Source organism: Kogia breviceps, chromosome 15 (assembly GCF_026419965.1).
Source record: "Kogia breviceps isolate mKogBre1 chromosome 15, mKogBre1 haplotype 1, whole genome shotgun sequence".
NCBI classification, from domain to species: domain Eukaryota; kingdom Metazoa; phylum Chordata; class Mammalia; order Artiodactyla; family Physeteridae; genus Kogia; species Kogia breviceps.
The window spans coordinates 63,863,281-63,884,228 of record NC_081324.1 but is presented as its reverse complement, the minus strand read 5'-3'; the positions used below and the strand labels follow the sequence as shown (position 1 = coordinate 63,884,228).

Genomic DNA, 20,948 nt, shown 5'->3' with positions numbered 1-20,948 from the left:
CCAGCTCCGACCCGCGGAACCCGGGCTCTCAGTGCATCTGGGCCTGACCCGCGACGGCCTCGGCATGCTGCCCACCCCGCAGCTCCATCTCCAGGAGGGCGCGCTGTGATGCAGGGCCTTCAGACCTGATACGTGTGCCCTCGGAGGCCCTGGAGCCCTAACACAGCAGCTGTGGTCCCTCATCACCATGATCCTCAGCCCCCCCTCCCCACAGGGACTGGGAAGCCTCCTGGCTTGCTCAGAGACAAGGGGGAATCTCAGAAACTACATAGGCACAGGCTGTGGCAGAGAACGTGGGCTGAGGAGGGTGGGCCATGCTCCCTAAGCTGCCACCTGCCACAGGTGTCCAAGGTCTTTACCTGGCAGGCTGCCCCGGCACGTGCCCACACACCCTTCGGGGCCAGGGCTGGCACCCCTCCCACCACACTCGTGTGGCTCAGCCCGAGAGTGGGAGCAGGAGTGGGCAGGGCACAGCTTCCGGGCAGCCCTGTCTTCCTCCTCCCTGCCCTGGGACCGTGGCCGAGCCGCTGTGGGCGGCAGGGCTGGGAACTCACGGTTTGCTCCAATCAGGGACTCAATGCGCTCCCGGCGCCTCTGGCGCAGCCGATGGACCATGAAGAGCAGCAGCGACAGGATGAGGAAAGAGGACACGCAGCTCACAATCAGACGCATCCCACTGGCCATGGAGTCCAGCAGGCTGCTGCCGTCTGTGCGGACAGGGAGAGCTGCTCTCAGGAGGGGTGTTGGCCCCCCAAGCAGTGTACCTCCTGACCCCTCCCAGTGCCAGGCCCCATACACAGCCACCGGGATGCCACAGCCCGGCCTCAGCCCCTCCTGAAGACTCTGTCCCCACCTGCCCCCATTGCTGGGGTTGAGCCCCGGAAGTCACTCGGGGCTGGACAGGGTGCTGAGCAGGACTGCGCATCCAGCCGCAGCACCCAGGTCCTCCCTGATGCAGGGGAGCTAAGGTCAGCAGGGCTGTGTCAGTGGCCTCAGTTCAGAGCTTGGCTTCAGTCCTATGGGGGGCCCAGAGCTCTCTGCCCCTCCCCTGCACCCAGCAGTGCTCACATGTGGAGGCTGGGGTCACCTGGACCTCATAGGTGATCAGGAGAGGATGCAGGTGCAGCTTCCCCTGGACCCCAGAGTCCCTGTTTACAGACCCTGTCTACCCTAAGCCCTGTCAGTGTCTGTTCTGATTCTTTTTTTTTACCTTTTTATTTTATATTGGAATACAGTTGATTAACAATGTTGTTAGTTTCAGGTGTACAGCACAGTGATTCAGTTAAACACACAAGCATTGGCTGTTCTGATTCCTGACCCCCCAATGCTCACCCTCCTGCCCGCCCTCTCTATGGGTGGGGAGCCTGGGGGCCACTGCCAGGGACTCGACTGCACACTTATGGTCTTGCAGGATGGAGAGGGGGCACCAGGGAGGAAGTCTTCACACAGGAACACCCCCACAACTCACGCTCCTCTCCCCATCGGGTCATAGCGCCTGCCCGAGTAAGGCTGGGCAGGGCCTGCTCTGGGCCAGCTCCGTGGTGGAGGCCCAGGGTCCCGCAGCAGCTTCCTCGGGGGGCCAGAGTCAGGCCTGCACCCGGATGTCTTGGGGCAGAAGCGGTGGGGGCCTAGGGCCTGCGGAGCAGCTCCATGGTGAGCAGCAATCCCTCCCTGCCAGCCAAGCGTCCCAAAGTCCTCTGTTTGTGGAGGGCACAGCTGCAGGTCGCTCTGCTAAGGGCCCCGTGCCTCTGACCACACGTGTCCAGGGGCCTCACCAGGGTGACTCTGCAACCCCGGAGACACTGGCAGCTTCTGGTGATACCTTTGGTGGTCCCCAACAGCAGGCGGGGGAGGCACTTCTGGCACCTGGTGGGCAGAGGCCGGGGATGCAACTCAACATCCCGCTGGCCACTAGCTCAGGGTCTGACCTGCCCTGCCCGGCGCACACCAGGCTTGTTGGGCGCTGCTAGGAGAGGTGCTGGTGCGAGGCAGAGAGGGAGAGAACGGTGTTGGGCATTCCCAGGGCTCTTGCCTGCATGAGGTTGAGGTTGCCACTTTCGCCGAGTCACAGAATTGGAACCAGGGGGATCTGGGAACACCTGCCTCCAGATGCAGCGTGGAGGGCAGGGAGCTTCACAGGGCAGGAGTGACCTGAGCCATGGGAGCCTCTGTGTCCACTCCCACTTCTGCAACAGCCACATGGGCAAGTCCCCAACCAACAGCCCTGAGGAGACACTTCACAGCCAACACAGGTGCCAACTGGATGGCCAGGCTCACACTGGCCCTCCTCCCATGGGGCCAGAAAGCTTCCCCCAAAGCTGCATTTACTGCTGACAACACTGGAGTAAATGTGTGAAAGGAAACATCCTCTCACCATGTTCTGATGCCGGTCTCAAGGGAACATTTCATCCCCGTCCGGGAGGAGGTCTGTCAGCCCAGGAGGCTGCTGACATGTCTGTTAATTGGCGGCCAGCTCAGAGACCCCAGGGTGGGGGGGTACCCAAAGCAGCAGGCCTCTGCAATGACTAATTCCTGCTCAGTCCTAAAATAAGCCCAAGGACATGGCCAAGGTCCCCGACCGTCATCCACGGTACTCACCAGGAAGAGGCACCAGCAGTCAGACATGAAGAAAAGAGTATTGTCCCAGGGGGCAGAGGCCAGTCAGGGGCCCCCGGGGGCCCTCAACATGGCAGGTCCCTCCATGGGGTCCGGACAGTGCCAGGCGTGGCTGCCTGCTGTGGTCCAGGCTGCAGGTCCCTGGCCAGCCCTGGGCCCTGACAGGACACATCCTGCTGCATCAGACACAGCTGAATGGAAGGGGCCTCAGAGGCCGCTGGCCTGACCCTTGGTCTGATGCCTGAGCCTGCCCAGGCCTCCCCAGGCCACCACGAGGAGCTTGGTGCCCCACTGAGCTCGGTGCCAACGACAGCATCCAGTCTCTGTGAAAGAAGCTGGTAGAGCCGAAGCTCAGCAGGAATCGGAGGCGGGTGCCTGGTCCCTGATGCAGGCTCTGCTACCGACTGGTGCACGGCCAGCACCTCACCTCTCGGCCCCAAGCCCGGGCACCAGCGCAGGACGGAAGGAGAGGCTGTTGCTCAACATCTACTTGTTTCCTGAATGAGCCAAATGACCGTTGAACATCTTTTCAGGTGCTTGGCTGACTTCATGCATCTGCTCTGGTCAAGTGTCATTTTAGAGCCTGTGCCCATTTTTTAACAGCATGGTTTGTTTTCTTATTATTGAGTTTTAAGAGTTCTTTATATACTCTGAATACAAGACCTTTGTCCGATTTGTGTTTCTCTGTTGGTGGCTTATCTTTTCATTTCTTTAAGGGTCTTTCAACCAGTAGAAGTTTTCAATTCTGATGAAGTTTAATTTATCAATGTTTCTTTTGTGGACCACGCTTTTGATCTAAAAATGTTGCATATCCCAAGGTTACAAAGATTTTTCTCCTGTTTTCTTTTAAAAGACCCTATGTTGGGGGGGGAGGGATAAACTGCGAGATTGGGATGATTGGGATTGACATACACACACACTACTCTATATATAAAATAGTTAACTAATAAGACCCTACTGTGTAGCACAGGGAACTCTACTCAATACTCTGTAATGGCCTATATGGGAAAAGAATCTAAAAAAAGAGTGGATATACGTATATGTCTAACTGATTCACTTCGCTGTACATCTGAAACTAAAACATTGTAAATCAACTATACCCCAAAATTAAAAATAAAATAACATATGTTTTCTTCTAGAAATTTTATAATTTAAAGTTTTACATAGGTGTATGACCATTTTGCAAGAAGTGTAGTGTAAGGTTAATTTTTTTGTTTTGCTTATGGATGTCCAATTGTTCCAGCTCCATTTGTTGAAAGACTATCCTTTCTTCATTGAATTGTCTTTGTACCTCTGTTAAACAGCAGTTGACCACATAAGTGTAGACTATTTCTAGACTCTCTATTCTGTTCCACTGATCTGTGTCTATTCTTTTGCTAAAAAATCACACTGTTTTGATTACTACGACTATATAGTAAGTTTTATATCTGGTGCCATGAATCCTCCAACTTTGTTCTTTTTTTTTTTTTTTTTTTTTTTTTTTTTTGCGGTACGCGGGCCTCTCACTGTTGTGGCCTCTCCCGTTGCGGAGCACAGGCTCCGGACGCGCAGGCTCAGCGGCCACGGCTCACAGGCCCAGCCGCTCTGGGGCACGTGGGATCTTCCCGGACCGGGGCACGAACCCGCGTCCCCTGCATCGGCAGGCGGACTCTCAACCACTGCGCCACCGGGGAAGCCCCAACTTTGTTCTTTTTAAAAACTGGTTTGGCTATTCTAATTCCTTTGTCTTTCCACATAAATTTTAGAATCAGCTTGTTAATGTCTATAAAAAACTCTGCTGGAATTTTGGTTGGTACTGTACAGAATCTATAGATAATTTGAGGAGAATTAACGTCTTAGTGATATTGAGTCTTCTGATCAATGAACATGGTATACCTTTCATTTATGCCCTTGATTTCTTTCATCAGTGTCTTAATGATTTGTAGCATACAGACAGTGTGCATATTTTGTAAGATTTGTACCTAAGTATTTCACGGTTTTTGGTACTACTATAAATGGTACTTTTCTTAAAAATTTCAATTTCCAACTTTTTACAGGTAGTATATATAAACATAATAGATTTTTGCATATTGACCTTGTATCTGGAGACCTTGCTAAACAAAACACATTTATTAATTCTAGTAACATTCTTGTAGATCCTCTGGGATTTTCTACGCAGACAATCACATCATCTACAACAATAAATGATTTCATTTCTTCCCTTCTGGTCTGGATGCCTTTTCTGACATTTCCCTTGACCTCCCACACAACCCTGAACATGGTGGTGAGAGCAGACGTCCTGGCCTTGTTGAAGGAGATATTTTCCTGGTGTCTCTTTCCTTGGTGCAATGTGGGCAGTTCCCAGAAGAGGATGCTTGGCCTGGGAGGCAGTCAGAAAGCTGCAGAAGCAAGGTCACAGTGTGGGGCAGGGTGAGGCCCTGACTGGGCTGTTCTGGAGAGAAGCCTGTGGCAGCTCTGATCCTGCCCAGATGCCCTGAAGGCCGTGGTCTGCTGAGAAGTCCTCAGAGCTGGGTGGGCTCCACGGGTCATGCATGCCCACAGATGAGTCACCCCTGTATACATGTGGTCATTCTTACAGAGCCTGGACAGAGAGTCAAGGCAGCAGAAGTCAACTCCTGAGAAATGGAACCAGGAATCCAAGTGAAGAGACTTGTGAAAACCAGCACTTGACTCCCGTGGAAGGTAAGTAAGCTGGAGGCTGAAGTGATGTGGCTGGGGCGCAAGAGACCTGGCAGGCACCCAACTGGCTTGTCAGACATCTCCAGGCATGTGCCCTTCAGTAGCAGGTACCATCTACCCTGTGGGATGGGGAGGCCTGAGCGCACCCCAACTCCATGTCCCCTGCTGGCTCCTCGCAAACTTGGCCTCTGCATGCACCACAGCCAGCCACAGGGGTTTGGGATACGCGCCAGAGCACCCGGCCTGCCGAGCCTCAGCCAGCCTGACGCTGTCTGGCTTCCCCTGATGGCCCTGGGAAGCAGGATGGCTCTCGGTTTGTGGCCCTCACATGTGGCTCCAGCTTCCCTCCATGGGCCCTGCCCAAGCTGTCCTCTGTGGGGCCCACAAGCCCGTGTCATTCACATTGAAATTCATGCTTCTGATTTACGTTTCTCTTGAGGTTGTGAATTCACAGGGAGATGCCAGCTGCTCTGGCGTGGAGAACAATTAGCTGCATGAGTTGCTGTGCTAAGGGCTGACAGTCCCACCCGCTGCTCTTTTATCAGAATTGGAAGAAGGAGGGTCACCCAGAGACCACATGGCCCCTGGCGTCCACCGTGAGTCACCACCGAGTGGGGAGGAGTTTTATGTTAAAACTGTGGATAATATTTAATCTTTTTCTTAAAGATTCTAACAGTAAAGACTGACAATGGCAAGCAACAGAAACTGTCATCACCTTCCATGTCACCACACTCAGAAACAGGAAGAGCTCCAATGGGGACCACGACGGAAGCCAGTTCTGAGTATTACCAGGAGAGGAGACAGGCCTGCAGCCCTTGGTCACAGCTGCCATGTGAACACGCAGCCCCACGCGAGGCCGAGCTCGTCATCTCACCTGGGTCCAGGCACATGAACTTGCAGCACTCCTTAGGGTCCTTGCGGTACTGCTGGCAGCCCTGGGGCCGCTCGCACAGGGCAGCTACGCACATCTCGGGCTCCCCTCTGTGACAGGTGCAGCTCAGGCATGGGTCGTCCCCTTTGGGGGTGAAGTAGAATCCTTCATCCACAACGTTGTCCTTGATGTCGACACACGTCTGACCTGCAATAGGAAGAGATGTGGGTCACCAGTCAGAGGAGCCCTGACTCCCCACCCGGGCCTGGGCCCACGTGATGGCAGAGGAGTTTGCAAGATGGACCTGGAGCACCCCCTTCCAGGGTGGTGGGTCTGCCCGTGGTCACAGGGAGGGGCTGAGAGGCCGCCCAGCACACTGTCAGGACAACACGCTGCTCAGCATACCTGGCCACGAGCAGACAGCAGGGACAGAGAGCCCGGGGAGAAGTGCTTGCTTTCAAGTGCCTAAGCGCATTACATGTGAGATTCCCTCCACTATAAAATGCAGGTGTCACGAGTACCAGCCCTTTTAGCATCAGAATGTATCTCAAATGAACCTTGGGAGACAGTCCACTGGACCTGAGACACACAGTGAATTCACGCAAAGCCTACTGGGACCAGAGGAGGAAGAACTACTGGTGCGAGACAAGAGGGGGTGAAGGCGCAGGCCCTGAAGTGGGTAGGAGACATGCCCAATGCTGGGCATGAGGGCTGAGGCAGGGGCGTGGTTCTCCTCCGGGACATGAGAAGGAGATGTTCTGGTCTCTCAGTGGGGTAGGGATATCTAGGAAAACTCAAAGAAGATGCCACACCTCGGGTCTGTGTCATACTTGACTGGAGTCAAATCTGTGTAACCCACGTGATCAGGAGTGTGCAGGGCAAGAAACTTATATAAAACTGTTCCTGCTCGAACAGAGGGAGGAAGGATGAAGAAAATGAGCAGAGCCCTTGGAGATGCAGGAAAACCACCTGGAGACACAACGGACAAAAACACCCACAATCACCGCAAAGCAAAATCCTGCACATCTAGGAAGCTCAACAGACTTCAAGTAGGATAAACACAAAGAACTAACACATCAGACACGGCACAGGGAGAAAGTGGGAAGTCAGAGAGGATGGAAATCTTAAAAAGAGCAAGAAAAAAAATGACACAATACTTATTGTGAACCCCAGTAAGATTTCCTGCCAAGAGGCCACAAGGCGGTGGGATAATGAATTCTAAGTGCTCAAAGGAAAAGCTGTCAACCAAGAGTTCTCCATCCAGCAAAGCTGTCTTTCAAAAATGAAGACTGTCCCAGGTAAACAAAACCTGAGAGAACTTGTGCTTTCCGACTCCCAGGATAAGAAACACCAAAGGAAGCTCTGTGCCAAAAAGCAGGTGACCCTCAGAGAGTATTCTGAATCCATACAAAAAAATCAAAAAGCACTAGAAAAGGCAATTATGTAATTATAAGACAGTATAAATGAGTATTTTCCTCCTTTATTCTCTCAACTTAATTAAAAAGTAGTTGTATAAAATAATATATCTATAGTGTAGTGTTGGGCCCATAACATATGGAAAGAATATACCTGGAATATATGTGCCAGTGACAGTGAAAGAGGTGTGTGGAAGCAAAGATGCACTGGGCAAAGGAAACGGCTGCAGACAGTAAAGCAATTACAACTGTGTAGTGTTGGGTTTTTAATGCTAAGAGGTCTAATGTATGCAGTACTCATGCTGCAAAGAGAGGTAAAGAGAACGGAGTTTCACAGAAGTATGTGACAGTGTGATTTAGAAGAAACATATATTTGGTCATTCAGATGACCAACATACACTTCTCATATACACTTGGTCTTCGCCCACAGTTCCTGGTTCACAAATGCTTGGAATTTCCTAAGTGCAGAGAGTGATACAGGAGTCTTTTGTTCTGTGATTAAGTGACTTTTGGAAGCTGGTTGCCAGGAGGACCAACCCTGTGATCAGAGGGTTGGAACTTTTGGTTCCCATACCTTGATTTCTGGGGAAGGGGTGGGTAGGGGCGGGTGGAGGTTGTATCAATCACCAACGGCCAACGATTTAATCAATCATGCCTATGTAATGAAGCCTCCATAAAAACCCAAAAGGACAGCTTTCTAGCCCTTTTTGGAAAGCTTCCATGGCATGGAACCACACCGTTTCTACGGGCTGCTGTGCTGGGCACTGAGCTCCACAAGAACAGAGCTCCTTCATTGGGGACCTCACCTTATATGTCTCCTCATCACAATAAATCAGTAATCTAGTGGGTAGACAGGTTTCCTGAGTTCTGTGAGCTGTTATAGCAAATTAATCAAGCCTGGAGAGGGGTCAGGGGAACACCATTTTACAGCTACCACTGGAAAAGAAGGAGACTTTAAGTAAAACAAACAAAAACTACTATGGGTAAAAAAGAGGTTCAATTAATGATTGAAAGGTTCAACTCACCAGGAAGATATAAGAATTATAATGGCTTATGTCCGCAACAACATGATCTCAAGAAAGGTAAAGCTAAAATTAGAGAGTATCAAGGAAAAATGGATGAATCAACATCTATAGTGAGAGATTATAACATGTCTCTTTCAAAAATTGATGTATCATGCAGCCAAAAAAGATCTGAGCAAGAGCACCAACAAGCCTGAGCTACCAGATGTATAACAACCCTGTGGCCGGGAGTTCATAAACATAGAATCAAAGAGGCAAACCTCCAGTGAGACTGATCAAGGAAAAAGGAAGAGTACATAAATGATATCAGGAAACAAAAGGAGAGTACAATGACAGACATACAAATGCTTCAAAACAATCATAAGCTTTTATTTAGATTAGATTACATGGGCAATGCCCTAGATACACATGACTTACCGAAACTGACTCAAGAAAACTAGGAGATGTGAATATGCCTATAGCCATTAAAGGAACTAAATCAGTATTAAAAATCTCACATGTATACACACACACGCACCTCACACGTGCACACACACACACACACACACACACACACATGTCTTAGCTCTGCCCATTGAAAGGGCATAAAAGCAACGAGCATTAACTAGTGCTCAGGTCCTCCAAGGATGATTCCAGAGAGTACAAGATGAACTTGGAAATGCTCAAAGAATGATGCAGACACGTCAAAAGGACAGCCTGTGTAACTGTTTTTATTTCACAATGCTCATGAATCCAAAAGCTTAGAGAAGAAATGGCTCAAAACTTGAAAACCACAAACTATCAAAAACTCACTGAAGAGGAATTAAGACAATCTTGATAGTCCTATAACCATTAAATAAATTGAATTCATAATTAAAAAGCTCTCCCCAAATGGTTTTACTGGAGAAGTCTACCAAATATTTGAAAAATTAACACCAATTCTATATAATCTTTTCCACAAAACAGAAGAGGGTGGAACACTTCTCAACTCATTTTGTGAGGTCAGTGTTACCCTGATACCAAACTGGACAGTACAAAAAAAGAAAACTACAAACCAATATTTCTCATGGACTTAAATGTAAAAATCCTCAGTAAAATATTAGCAAACCAAATTCAACACTGTACTCAATGAGTTATATACTATGACCAAGTGGGACTTATTCCAGAAATGTAAATCTGGTTTAATATTAAAAATATCAGGGACTTCCCTAGTGGCGCAGTGGTTAAGAATCCATCTGTCTGCCAATGTAGGGGACACCGGGTTCGATCCCTGGTCTGTGAAGATCCCACATGCTGTGGAGCAACTAAGCCCGTGTGCCACAACTACTGAGCCTGTGCTCTACAATCTGCGAGCCACAACTTCTGAAGCCCGCACGCCTAGAGCCCATGCTCTGCAACAAGAGAAGCCACTGCAAAGAGGAGCCACCACAATGAGAAACCCACACACCACAATGAAGAGTAGCCCCTGCTCGCTGCAACTAGAGAAGGTCCGCGCAAAGCAACAAAGACCCAACGCAGCCAAAAATAAGTAAAATAAAATAAATTTATAAAAATTTAAAAATTAAAAAATCAACATACTCCACCATCTCAATAAGCTAAGGAAGAAATACCATATGTTCATAAAAAATGATGCAGAAAAAGCATCTGACAAAATCTAATATTTATAAAAACTCTTAGCAAGTTAGGAATAAAGGGAAACTTCAACTTGATAAAAAATACCTGCCCAAAATACCTATAGCTAATATGATACTTAATGGTAAAAGGAGTGAATACATTGCCCATAAGATCAGGATACCTGTTCTCATCATTCTTATTCAACACAGTGCTGGGAGTTTTAGGCATTGCAGTAAGGCAAGATAAACAAGTAAAAGACATGGAGATTTAGAAGGAAGAAATAAAACTATCTCTATTTGATTTGCAGATAACATGATTGTATATATAGAAAATCCCAAGCAATCTACCAAAAAACTTCCTAGAATAAGTGACTTCAGCAAGGTCACAGAATACAAGATCAACATATAAAAATCAATTACATTTCTTTACACTAACAATAAACATATATAAGCCAAAATTTAAAACACATACATTTACAACTACTCCAAAGAAAATGAATTACTTAGATACATACTTACACATGCAGAGGATCTGTTTGCTGAAAAATACATAATGTTCATGAAAATAAAAGAATACCTAAGTAAATGGAGAGACATACCATGTTCGTGCATTGGAAGATTCAACATTGTAAAGATGTACATCTCCCCAGACTGACCTATAGGTTTAATGTACTTCCTATCTAAATCCCAGCAAGGTTTTTATAGACAGATAAGCTTATTTTAAAATTTAGGTAGAAAAGGCACAGGCTCTAGAACAGCTAAAACCATCCTGACCTAGAAGAATAAGGTGGGAGGAACCACTTCCTGATTTCAACACTGATTATACAGCTACAGTCATCAAGACAGTGTGGTAATGCAGAAGGTTCAATGGAACAGAATAGAGAACCCAGAAATATACCCACACAAACATGCTTGACTAAGTTTTGACAGCGGCACAAAATGCAATGGAGGCAAGACAGCTTTTCAACAAACAGTGCCAGAGCAACTGGACATCCACAGCAAAAAAATGAAGCTTGACCTAATTCTCACACCTTATTAAAAAATTAACTCAAAATGGATCATAGACTCAAATGTAAAATACAAACGATAAAACTTTTAGAACACAACACATGGTAAACTCTTCAGAATGTAAGGCTAGGCAAAGAGTTTTCAGACATGACACCAAAAGAGTGACCCATAGAAGGAAGAATTGTTAAACTGGACCTCAGCAAAACTAAAAACCTTTGTTCTGTTAAAGCCCATGTGAAGAGGATGAAGACAAGCTACAGAATAGGAAAAATACCTGTAAAAAACTCATCTGCCAAAGAACTAGAGCCTACAATACATAAAGAACTCTCAAAACTCAACAGCAGAAAAACCAAACAATCCAACTAGAAAATGGGCAAATGACAGACAGATATTTCACCAAAGAAAATATACTACATACCTATCAGAATGGCTAAAAATTAAAAATAGTGACAATCACAAGCGCAGGCCACGATGTGGAGAAAACTGGGTCACTCTTACATGGCTGGTGGGAATGTAAACACTCTGAAAAAATTTGCTAGTTTCATAAACAATGAAACATGCAACTACCATACAACCCAGCAACTGCAATCCTATGCATTTATCCCAGAGAAGGGAAAACTTACTTTCACAGAAAAACCTGTGTGCACATGTTTATGGCAGCTTTAACTGTAACAGTCAAAAACTGGAATCGGCTCAGCTGTCCTTCAACAGGTGAGTGACTGGTTAAATGCTACTCAGCAATAAAAAGGAACAAAGTACTGACAAGACACACGTTTAACAACTTGGAACTGTGCTGGGCAGAGAGCCAATCCCAAAGGGATGTATAGCAATATGGTTCAATTTATACAACACTACTGAAATGAAAAAACTTTAGAAATGTTAGTGGTTGTAAGTGGTTAGGGATGGGCTGGCTTCTAGCCAGCCCACCTCCAGCTTCCCACACCAACCACATCTAATCTGAGCACACCTGGAGCCAGCAGGGCACCGCTGAAAAGCCCCTTGCTGGATCCACAACCCCAGCTGGAGGTGGGGAAGCACTTGAGGAGCCCACGCCGCTGGGAGGCCTTAAGGACAGATGCCCTGAAGAGGGGCCCAAAGCGAAAACCTAAAGCAGAGGCTGGAACAGACACTAAGAAGGACCCTGTAGCAAACCAGATGCATAAAGGTAGACACAGCCCAGCCCGACTCCTGCTGAGACAGACCCCTCCACCCACTACACCCAAGGCCCACAGAAGAAAGGCCAGCCTATTTCCAGGCACCAAAATGACTGGACTCCCCTCTACTGTCCTACACAAGGCGCTGATTTTCAACAAAATATGACAAGGCACACGACAAACCAGAAGGAAATACCAAACTCCAGAGACAACACGATCATCAAATCCAGACTCGGATATGACACAGAAGAAGGAACTAACACACAGAAAATTTAACACAAGTACGATTAATATGCAAAAACCTCTAGTGGAAAAGTTGACAACATACAAGATGGGAAATTCAGCAGAGAGAGAGAAACCATAAGAATCAAACCAAAATGCTAGAAATGAAATATGAAAAAAAAAAAAAAGATGAAGAAAGCCATCAGTGGGTTCACAAGTAGACTCAACACAGCCAAGGAAAGAATTAGTAAACTCGAAGACAGGTCAATAGAAATTACTCAAACAGAAAGACCAAAAGGAAATTAAAGAGACACTACAACTAAGTGCAATGCATGATTCTGGACTGTATCCTGGGCCAAGAAAAAGAAAACCCGTAAAGCACATTATTGAAACAACTGATAACACCAGAGTAACAAACTGCAGATTGTTGTGCGGTGTTTGTTGTGTAGTATTTATTGTGCAGTATTGCATCTAGATCAAACGTCCTTGTTTGGATAATTGTGCTGTGGTTATATAAGAGCATGCTGTTGTTCTTAGAAATACGCACTGAGTATTTCGGCCTCAAGAGCACAGTATTTCTAATTTACTCTCAAAAGATTTAGGAAAAATAGGCAGAAAGAGAATGATAAAGCAAATGTGGCAAAATATAAATAACTGGTGATTCTGTGTAGAAGGCGTATGACAGGAAGTTCCTTGTATCATTCTAGTAACTTTTCCCTAAGTGTGGAATGATATCTAAGTAACAAGAAAGTTCCCTAGCCCTGGGCCCAGATGCTCCTATAGGATTGGTCTATCAAACAAGGACAAGATTATCACCAACTTGTACAAACTGACTTAGAAGCTGGTAAAAGAATGCTTGTGGGCTTCCCTGGTGGCGCAGTGGTTGAGAGTCCGCCTGCTGATGCAGGGGATGCGGGTTCGTGTCCCGGTCTGGGAGGATCCTACATGCCACAGAGTGGCTGGGCCTGTGAGTCATGGCTGCTGAGCCTGTGTGTCTGGGGCCTGTGCTCTGCAACGGGAGAGGCCATGGCGGTGAGAGGCCTGCTTACCGCAAAAAAAAAAAAAAAAAAAAAAAGAGAGAATGCTTCCCAGCTCATTTCATAAACCTAATATAAATGTGATACCAAAAACTATTCAAGGAGCACGTGGAAAACGAATGGTAGTAACAGGCTAAGCTCAATTCTTAAAGCAGTTTCAAAAATCCTAAATAAAATATCAGCAAACCAAAGCTGGCAATATACACACAAAAACCAGGAGGATGGTTTAAAATGAGAAAATCTATTAATATGAGAGAGTAAATGATAAAATAATGTAATATGAACAAAGCAGTAATGTAAAACAGTAAAGCAGAAACACCACACACTCCCAATAAATGCAGAAAAAGCATTAATATAAAAATCAATACATTTTTGTAATGTAAAAATTCCCAGCAAACAAGGACTAGACAGGTACTTCCTTAGCCTCATAAAGGTATCTGGTTTTCTAAGTCCTAGAGAAAGTCTTACATTTAATGCTGAAACACTAAAAGCCATCCCTTTTGGGTTGGGAAGATAAGAATGCTCACTACTACCACTTCTAAGTGAAGCTGCAAGAAAAGAAACACCATGAAAAAAAAATAAAGACGTTTTAAAAAGAGAAGAAAGACTTGAAAGAAAACACAAAAATGTCTAAACAGAAAGTCTATTCTCTAATAGACAACTAATAAGGGAGTTCAGAAAACTGATCCCCAAATTCATACAGAAGAGGAAAAGGCCCAGAACAGGCAACACGATGGCTGAGGACAGGAGAGGAGCCCACCAGCTGGGAGGACGTCTCACGAAGCTCCTATAAATGTGATGACGTGGTGCCCATGCAAGGACTGACCAATGGACAAGTCCAAAACCAGGCTCTGGTCCCTGTGAAACCTCACAACCATCATCCTGACTCCTAACGACACGGGGTGGGTGTGGCCTCTGTCCTGAAGGGAGATGAAGGCTCAGGGATGACGCTGTGGCCCAGCCTACAGGGCCAAATGGGATGCCCGCCAGCGTCAGATGTGCGCTTACTTCTTTTACACAGAAACGAGGACTTGTCGTGGCAGCTCTCAGCATGCCAGCTGTGCAGGTCGTGGTGGCGGAGCGTGGGGAAGTGGAAGCACTGCAGCTGTGCGCAGAATACGCCGTCACCCTCTGATGTGGCCGCTGCAAAGATGGGGTCCGGGGGCAGGAGCACCTCTGAGGAGCCTGCGGGACAGACAGCGTCACAGCACGATGGCAGCAGGCCGGGGAGCAGGGAGGCAGGCACGCTTAGAAACGTTACTGCAATGTCAGATGCCCTGCAAGGATGGCAGTGCTCACAGGATGGAGATAGATGCCCCTTCCTCCCCAGAGGGACTCAGCCAGTGAGAAGCTGTGGACTCTCCTCGACCACAGTGTCAGGACCACAAGCGTGCCCAGGAGTGTCCGCACTGTCCTAAAGGCTGGCACCCTCTGCTGGGGTTAGGGATTCACCCCAAGAGCTGGGATTAGGGCAGGTGAGAAACTACTAGAATGATCCTCCGCAGGCATGCTATGACTCTGAGCCTGGTAACCTAATGGCCATTTCCAAGTCAACTACTCCACCGGGAAATAGGAACCGGCACTCACACTCCAGGAGTACAGGTCAGGGATGCTCCAGCAGGACCTTTGAGGACTGAGCGGGGGCTGCTCAGGGGGAAACCACTGCCCGGGGCCCTGACTGGTCTGTGTGGAGACACGGCCGCCCACCTGCCACCAGGTCCACCAGGCTGGGAGACAGGTGAGCTTTGCCCGAGCGCGACGTCCCTTCACTTTCCGCAGAGCAAGCTGCCCGGGATCCCCGGCCTCACCAGCCCTCACTTGTCCTCAGAGACACATCAACAGCAGGACTGGGATGTGTTTGGGAAAAGGAACTGGCCCCAAGCTCAAGCCAGTGGCCCAAGGAGCAGCCTAACAGGAGAGGCCCAAGGAGGGACAGGGCAAGGCATGTGGCTCGGGTGCCAGGTGGAGGAACCTGCCAGTACCCGGGCAGTGGGACAGGAGAGGTGACCATGGGCAGGTGGGAACGCAGATGCTCACACGGCTCCTGACGTCACCTCAGTAGTTAAAGCAACACACACATACCCTCACACACGCACGCTCACACTCACATACACGATCTATTTTAATTCCACCTGCCTGACAGTTCCAGGATGTTTTGGACTCTAACTCTGACCTTCCCTGTCCTAGGAAGCCTGTCCCTCCCTCTCTGGCCTGAGTTCACGTCCACTGCACACTCTGCTCATTTTTATGCTCCAATTAAAGTTGTGGACTTTGAAACTAGGGTGGACAGTCTAGAAGTGGCCAAGGGAGAAGCCATAACAGGTTCCGGAGGGGGCCAAGCCCCACCTGGGCATGGGGGAAGGGCCTGACCGGGGCTGGGCCATCACAGCCTCCCCAGGTCTGGGGCCCAATCCTCCACACAGCCCCACACCAGGCACCCAGATGGGAGAAGGTTGGAGTGGACAGCCTGGCAATAGTCACCCTTGTCAGGATGACGCCCCCCAGGTTCAAGCCCAACAACTCTTCTGAAGGACCAGGAAGACTTACCTTTGAATGCCACCTCCCAGTGACCTTCTAAGGAGCGGTTCCGGCCAGTGATGACGTACTGGTAGCCGACCCACAACCTGCAGGAAGACAGATCATAGGAGACCTCAGTGGGACAGGGGGAAGCAGGCACCACTGTGTGAGTGTGTGCATGTTTTTTTAAAAAATAAACTTATTTATTTATTTATTTATGGCTGCATTGGGACTTCGTTGCTATGTTCAGGCTTTCTCTAGTTGCAGAGAGCAGGGGCTACTCTTCGTTCCAGTGCACGGGCTTCTTGTGGTGGCTTCTCTTGTTGCAGAGCACGGGCTCTAGGTGCAAGGGCTTCAGTAGTTGTGGCACATGGGCTCAGCAGTTGTGGCTCACAGACTCTAGAGCACAGGCTCGGTAGTTGTGGCACATGGGCTGAGCTGCTTCGCAGCATGTGGGATCTTCCCGGACCAGGGCTTGAACCCGTGTCCCCAGCATTGGCAGGCGGCTTCTTAACCACTGAGCCACCAGGGAAGTCCCTGAATGTGTGCATTTTTAATAGTTACATTGACCTTTAAAATATTGAGCTTCAAAGGCATTAATGATTTTTGAAAGTTTTGACACTTAGTTTTAATAAAATGCATTAAAATTCTAAATAATAAACTCACTAGTCAGAAAAAGTTTTTATCTCGGGTAACTCCTGCCAAGACTCTTCTTATTAGTTGATCCAATAAAGCTTTTACATTCTAAGTAAAATCAACCTAGTTCTTGGTGGACACAAACCTGTGAATACACTAAAACCAAAGAGTAGTATGCTCTGAGGGGTGAGTTTTATGGCATGTGAATTACACCTCAATAAAAGACAACCCCAGTGAGTACACATTGCCTCCCTTGGAGCCTCCCACCCGGCAGATGCTCCTGAGTGTGCTCGGCACAGCACTCAGGGGCCCCCGACCCCAGCCTCCCAGCTCTAGAGATGTCTATCAGTGGGTCCTCGGCTGCCATAGGTGCCACTCTGCCCCTCCAGCCCCCACCATGCATGTGCCCATCCTGAGGGCACATTCCCACCCCTCTCCCTTTTCCAAGGACTCAATCACCCAGAGAACTGGGAGATATCTTTCTCACTTTGGTGATTTGCCAAGCTCACAGGGCATAATGGTGGAGCCTCCACCTGCCACGGTCACTGCATTCCTATGGCAGTGTGGCAGCCTTTGCCATCGTGCAGAGGGAGCACTGGCAGTATGGTGACCCTGTGATCCACTGCCAGCCCCAGCAGTGTGGAAGGGGTCCTCAGCACACATCTGACCCCAGAACAAAGCCCCCTGAATGCTGGGCCTGGGAGAGGCTGGCAGTTGGCCAGTTTCCACACTTGCTCTCTGATGCTGTGGAGCCTGGGGGTCTAGGCCAGGCTCCAGAGCCAGACTGCCTGGGATGGAACCTGGCACACCCCAGTTAATACATGCCCTGGTCACCACCCTGGGCCCTGTGGTGTCTGGGGGACTGAACGAATGGGCCCATGGAAGGCACTGAGCACGGACCTGGCAGAGCCCACTTTCTCAGAAGGATCATCCCACCTACCTGCATGGCCTGCGAGCTAGGCCTACGAAGCCCCATGTGGAGCAGCCCCTCCTGACACAGGCCCAGACCTCCTGCAGTTGCAGCAGAACCCACAGAGGGGGACCAACGAAAAGGACTGGCCCAAGGTGACACAAGGTGGCAGCCCATCCCTGCTCCTCTGAGAGACCCTGCTCCATCGCAACACCTACCCTAAACCCCCATCTCCATTTGCTTCCAGGGGGCGGGGCTGCTGCAGGCTGCCAGAAGCCATGTCCTGGAGGCCATCACGCTAGGCAGGCCTTGGCAACCCCCAGGCCCCTGACCCCACCCCGGACTCACTTGTGCTGGTCCTGCCACGCAAAGCTCCGCTCGGGCTGGTCCCATTCCTGGGCCAGGACGAAGCGCAGCTCCTGGTCAGTGGAGAAGGTGGCGAGGGACCCGTTCACGCGCTGGCAGGTCTGCGCGGCATCCCAGTAGTTCTCCCCGCTCAGGTAGACTCGGTAGCAGCTGGCCGTGCCCTCATAGTGGTGCCACCCTGTTGGGCACTTCCCTAGGAAACATGAAGGACGGCGGGGAGTTGTCCCCAAGTTAGCATCCTGAGTGCAATTGTACATGCTGCATCTAAGCAGCTCAGAAACCACCCGAGAAAGGGGAAGCTGAGGCTCAACAGGGGAGCTCTGCCTCCAAGACCATAAGCCTCCCAGTTGTATGAGGCTGTAGCCACTGGGCAGTCAAGACCAGCCGTTGAGTTCGCTGAGTAAAGTGGCTGATGAGCCGGTTGGCTGGCAGTGTGAGCATTCCCACTACATCACCACACCTAAGCATGTCTACTCAGGAGCAGGTTTCAGCTGTGGTTTTTCTGCCTTTCAATTTTCCTTAAATTTATTCTATTCTTTTAAAATCCTAATATCATAGAGAGTTCATTAAATAACTAGTTATTTTAAAAAATTTTTAAACAGAGGGAGAGCCTGCTTCTCCACCTACAAAAGGGTGGGTACAGTTCAGCCCCAAAAGGTAACCATCTCGTAAAAAAAAAGCAGCCTGGTTCCAGAGCCTGGGTTCAGGTCATGGCTTCCTCACTCAGGCTGGGTGGCTTTGGGCAGGTCATTGTGCAGCTTCACCCATCAAAGGAGGCCCTGAAGGGCTATTTTAGGCGGACACCCCAGCACAGCCAAGTGGCATGGGAGAGCCAGGGACCACGTGGGGGGTGAGCCTTTGATCACAAACAAGGCAGGTCTGCAACTTACTGCTGAAGCGGACAGGCTGCGCCACGTTCATGGCATGGAAGTGCGTGGGGTCACCGCCTCGAGCCTGCCCCGGCCTCGGATCCACAGCCTCCTTCCCATGGTAAGGACGTGCCTCCCCGATCACTTCTGAAAGCAGAAAGAGAGTGGCTGCCAACACTGTTCATGGGGGCCAGACGCCAAAGTGAACCGCGGTACAGTCAGATGGCGGGGGGTTGGGAGGGCAGGGAGGAGGCAGCACAGATTCCATCTATTCAGGTTTTCTTTAGAACTCTAAAACGTGCCATTCATGCCAAATGGGTTACATGATGAGCTTCTTGATGAAATTATGCCTGGGCAGTCTTCATTTTTCATTATGACTACGAAATGGGGACTCTCAGTTGCATTTTCTAACAGGCTACTGCGGGCACATCACAGGGTCAGCCACTCCTGCTTAACACCCTCCAGCATCCCCGGCCCCAGGGGGTTCTCTGCAGAGCCCAGGCTGCTCCCCCACTGGCCTGGAGCCTCCCCTCTTAGCTGTGTGTGGCCCTCTCTGCCTGCTGGCCCCTCTCTCAGCCTCAAGGCCAGGGTCAGGGAACCTGGCACAGGCCCTCGTGTGCAGCAAGCCTGGAGCATGGTTAAAGTGTGACCAGAAAGTTCAGGGTGAGGAAGAATGCTAGCTTTATGTGTGGTGGTCCAAGAATAATTCGCAGGTCTGAGAGAGGAGACCCAGAGAAGTGAGGAGATTTACCCAAGGCAGGAGAGAGCCAGGGGCTATGTTTCCGAGGGGCCTCTGCGCTCTGCCTGCTGGAGGATACCGGTACAGGGTCAGCACAGGCGACGAACTTGGTCTGCACGGCTGCGCAGACACCACAGACATCTGCCTGCAGCTGGCTCAACAACCTCAGGCCGGGAGCCCGATGTGTGTGGGGGGGGTGGCAGGGGGGGGTGGCGGGAGGGGTGTGGCACATGCCAAGGCTTGGCGATGGGCGTGGCGTGGCAACAGGCGGTCCCCACCTCCCCCACCTGCAGGCAGAGGACCTTAGTTCCCCACCAGGGATCGAACCAGGTCCTGGCAGTGAAAAGAGACCACCAGGGAATTCCCTGACACTGTTTTTATTTAATAAATCATCTTTTTTTTTTCCCATTATAAAATAACATATTCAATGTAAAATATTTGAGAAATACAAAAGTTTGAAAAGACGAAACAGATAAACTGTACTATTTTAGAGGTTGCTGCCCTTCCAATCTCTCCTTTCTACACAAATCCTTAAAACTATTGGGATCACATCAAGCACTATTTTATGATTTGCTTTGCAAACTGAAGACTATAAACAGCTTTCCATATTCTTAAGTGAGTGAAGATCACTTTCAATGGCTGCTGAGCATCTGTGAATAGGTTTCTTTAATTACCACAACTCCTAAGGTTACAAGTTGGGGCTACCTGCACTTTCTAATTTTTGTAGAAGAAGCACATGTGTGTCCTTCTGAGACCCTAGTAGCCTTGTCCCTCTTCCACTAACTACTCAGTAGAGTATTTCCTCGGGAGTTTCCACAGTCCCTTCCCAGGCAGGTGATGGGATCAGCTTGCCAATCAGTCTAACACACAAAATGTGTTCCCAGTGCCTGAGATAAGCTGGACCCCAGGCAAAGACCTAGAGGAGAAACTGCCCTCTTCAAACACTGCCCTGGGGTGGGGCGGCTTCAGCTCTCTGGGACTGGGGTGCCCCGTGCACACGTCTGGGCACCACCATTCCCCGCTCCCCAGAGGAGAGACTGCAAAGCCCCTGCCTCCGTCCCTCCAGGGCGCCAGGTAGAGGAGTGGGCAGATCCCAGCTAGGCTGAGGGATAAGGAGGGAGGGGAGGAGAGGGCTCCCCAGCAGAGGGCGCAGTCTGGGCAAAGGCCAAAACCGGGCATGCCTGGGACAAGCTTGAAGACCAGCTTGGGTGTAGCTGAAGCATATTTCACTACACCTGCACTTCACACCTCCCTTCTGCCTGCTCAAACGAGCAAGACCTGTGGTTCCACTTGGT

General features: G+C 49.4%; 1 protein-coding gene across 4 annotated transcripts in view; it reads right to left on the bottom strand.

Annotated features, from left to right (window-relative positions):
• DGCR2 (DiGeorge syndrome critical region gene 2) overlaps positions 1-20,948 on the bottom strand; it is a 68,595-nt gene that overhangs the window by 4,358 nt on the left and 43,289 nt on the right. Inside the window, exons 3-8 of one of the 4 annotated variants that reach the window (XM_059041155.2) lie at positions 18,936-19,061; positions 18,028-18,238; positions 16,164-16,240; positions 14,625-14,801; positions 6,170-6,373; positions 555-707 (exon numbers count right to left, since the gene is read on the bottom strand). In XM_059041155.2, the coding sequence (XP_058897138.1) occupies positions 555-707; positions 6,170-6,373; positions 14,625-14,801; positions 16,164-16,240; positions 18,028-18,238; positions 18,936-19,061 (948 nt within the window). Of the gene's footprint in view, positions 1-554; positions 708-6,169; positions 6,374-14,624; positions 14,802-16,163; positions 16,241-18,027; positions 18,248-18,935; positions 19,062-20,948 lie in introns of all 4 variants that reach the window. The other 3 variants (XM_067015062.1, XM_067015064.1, XM_067015063.1) reach the window with 3 other exon arrangements.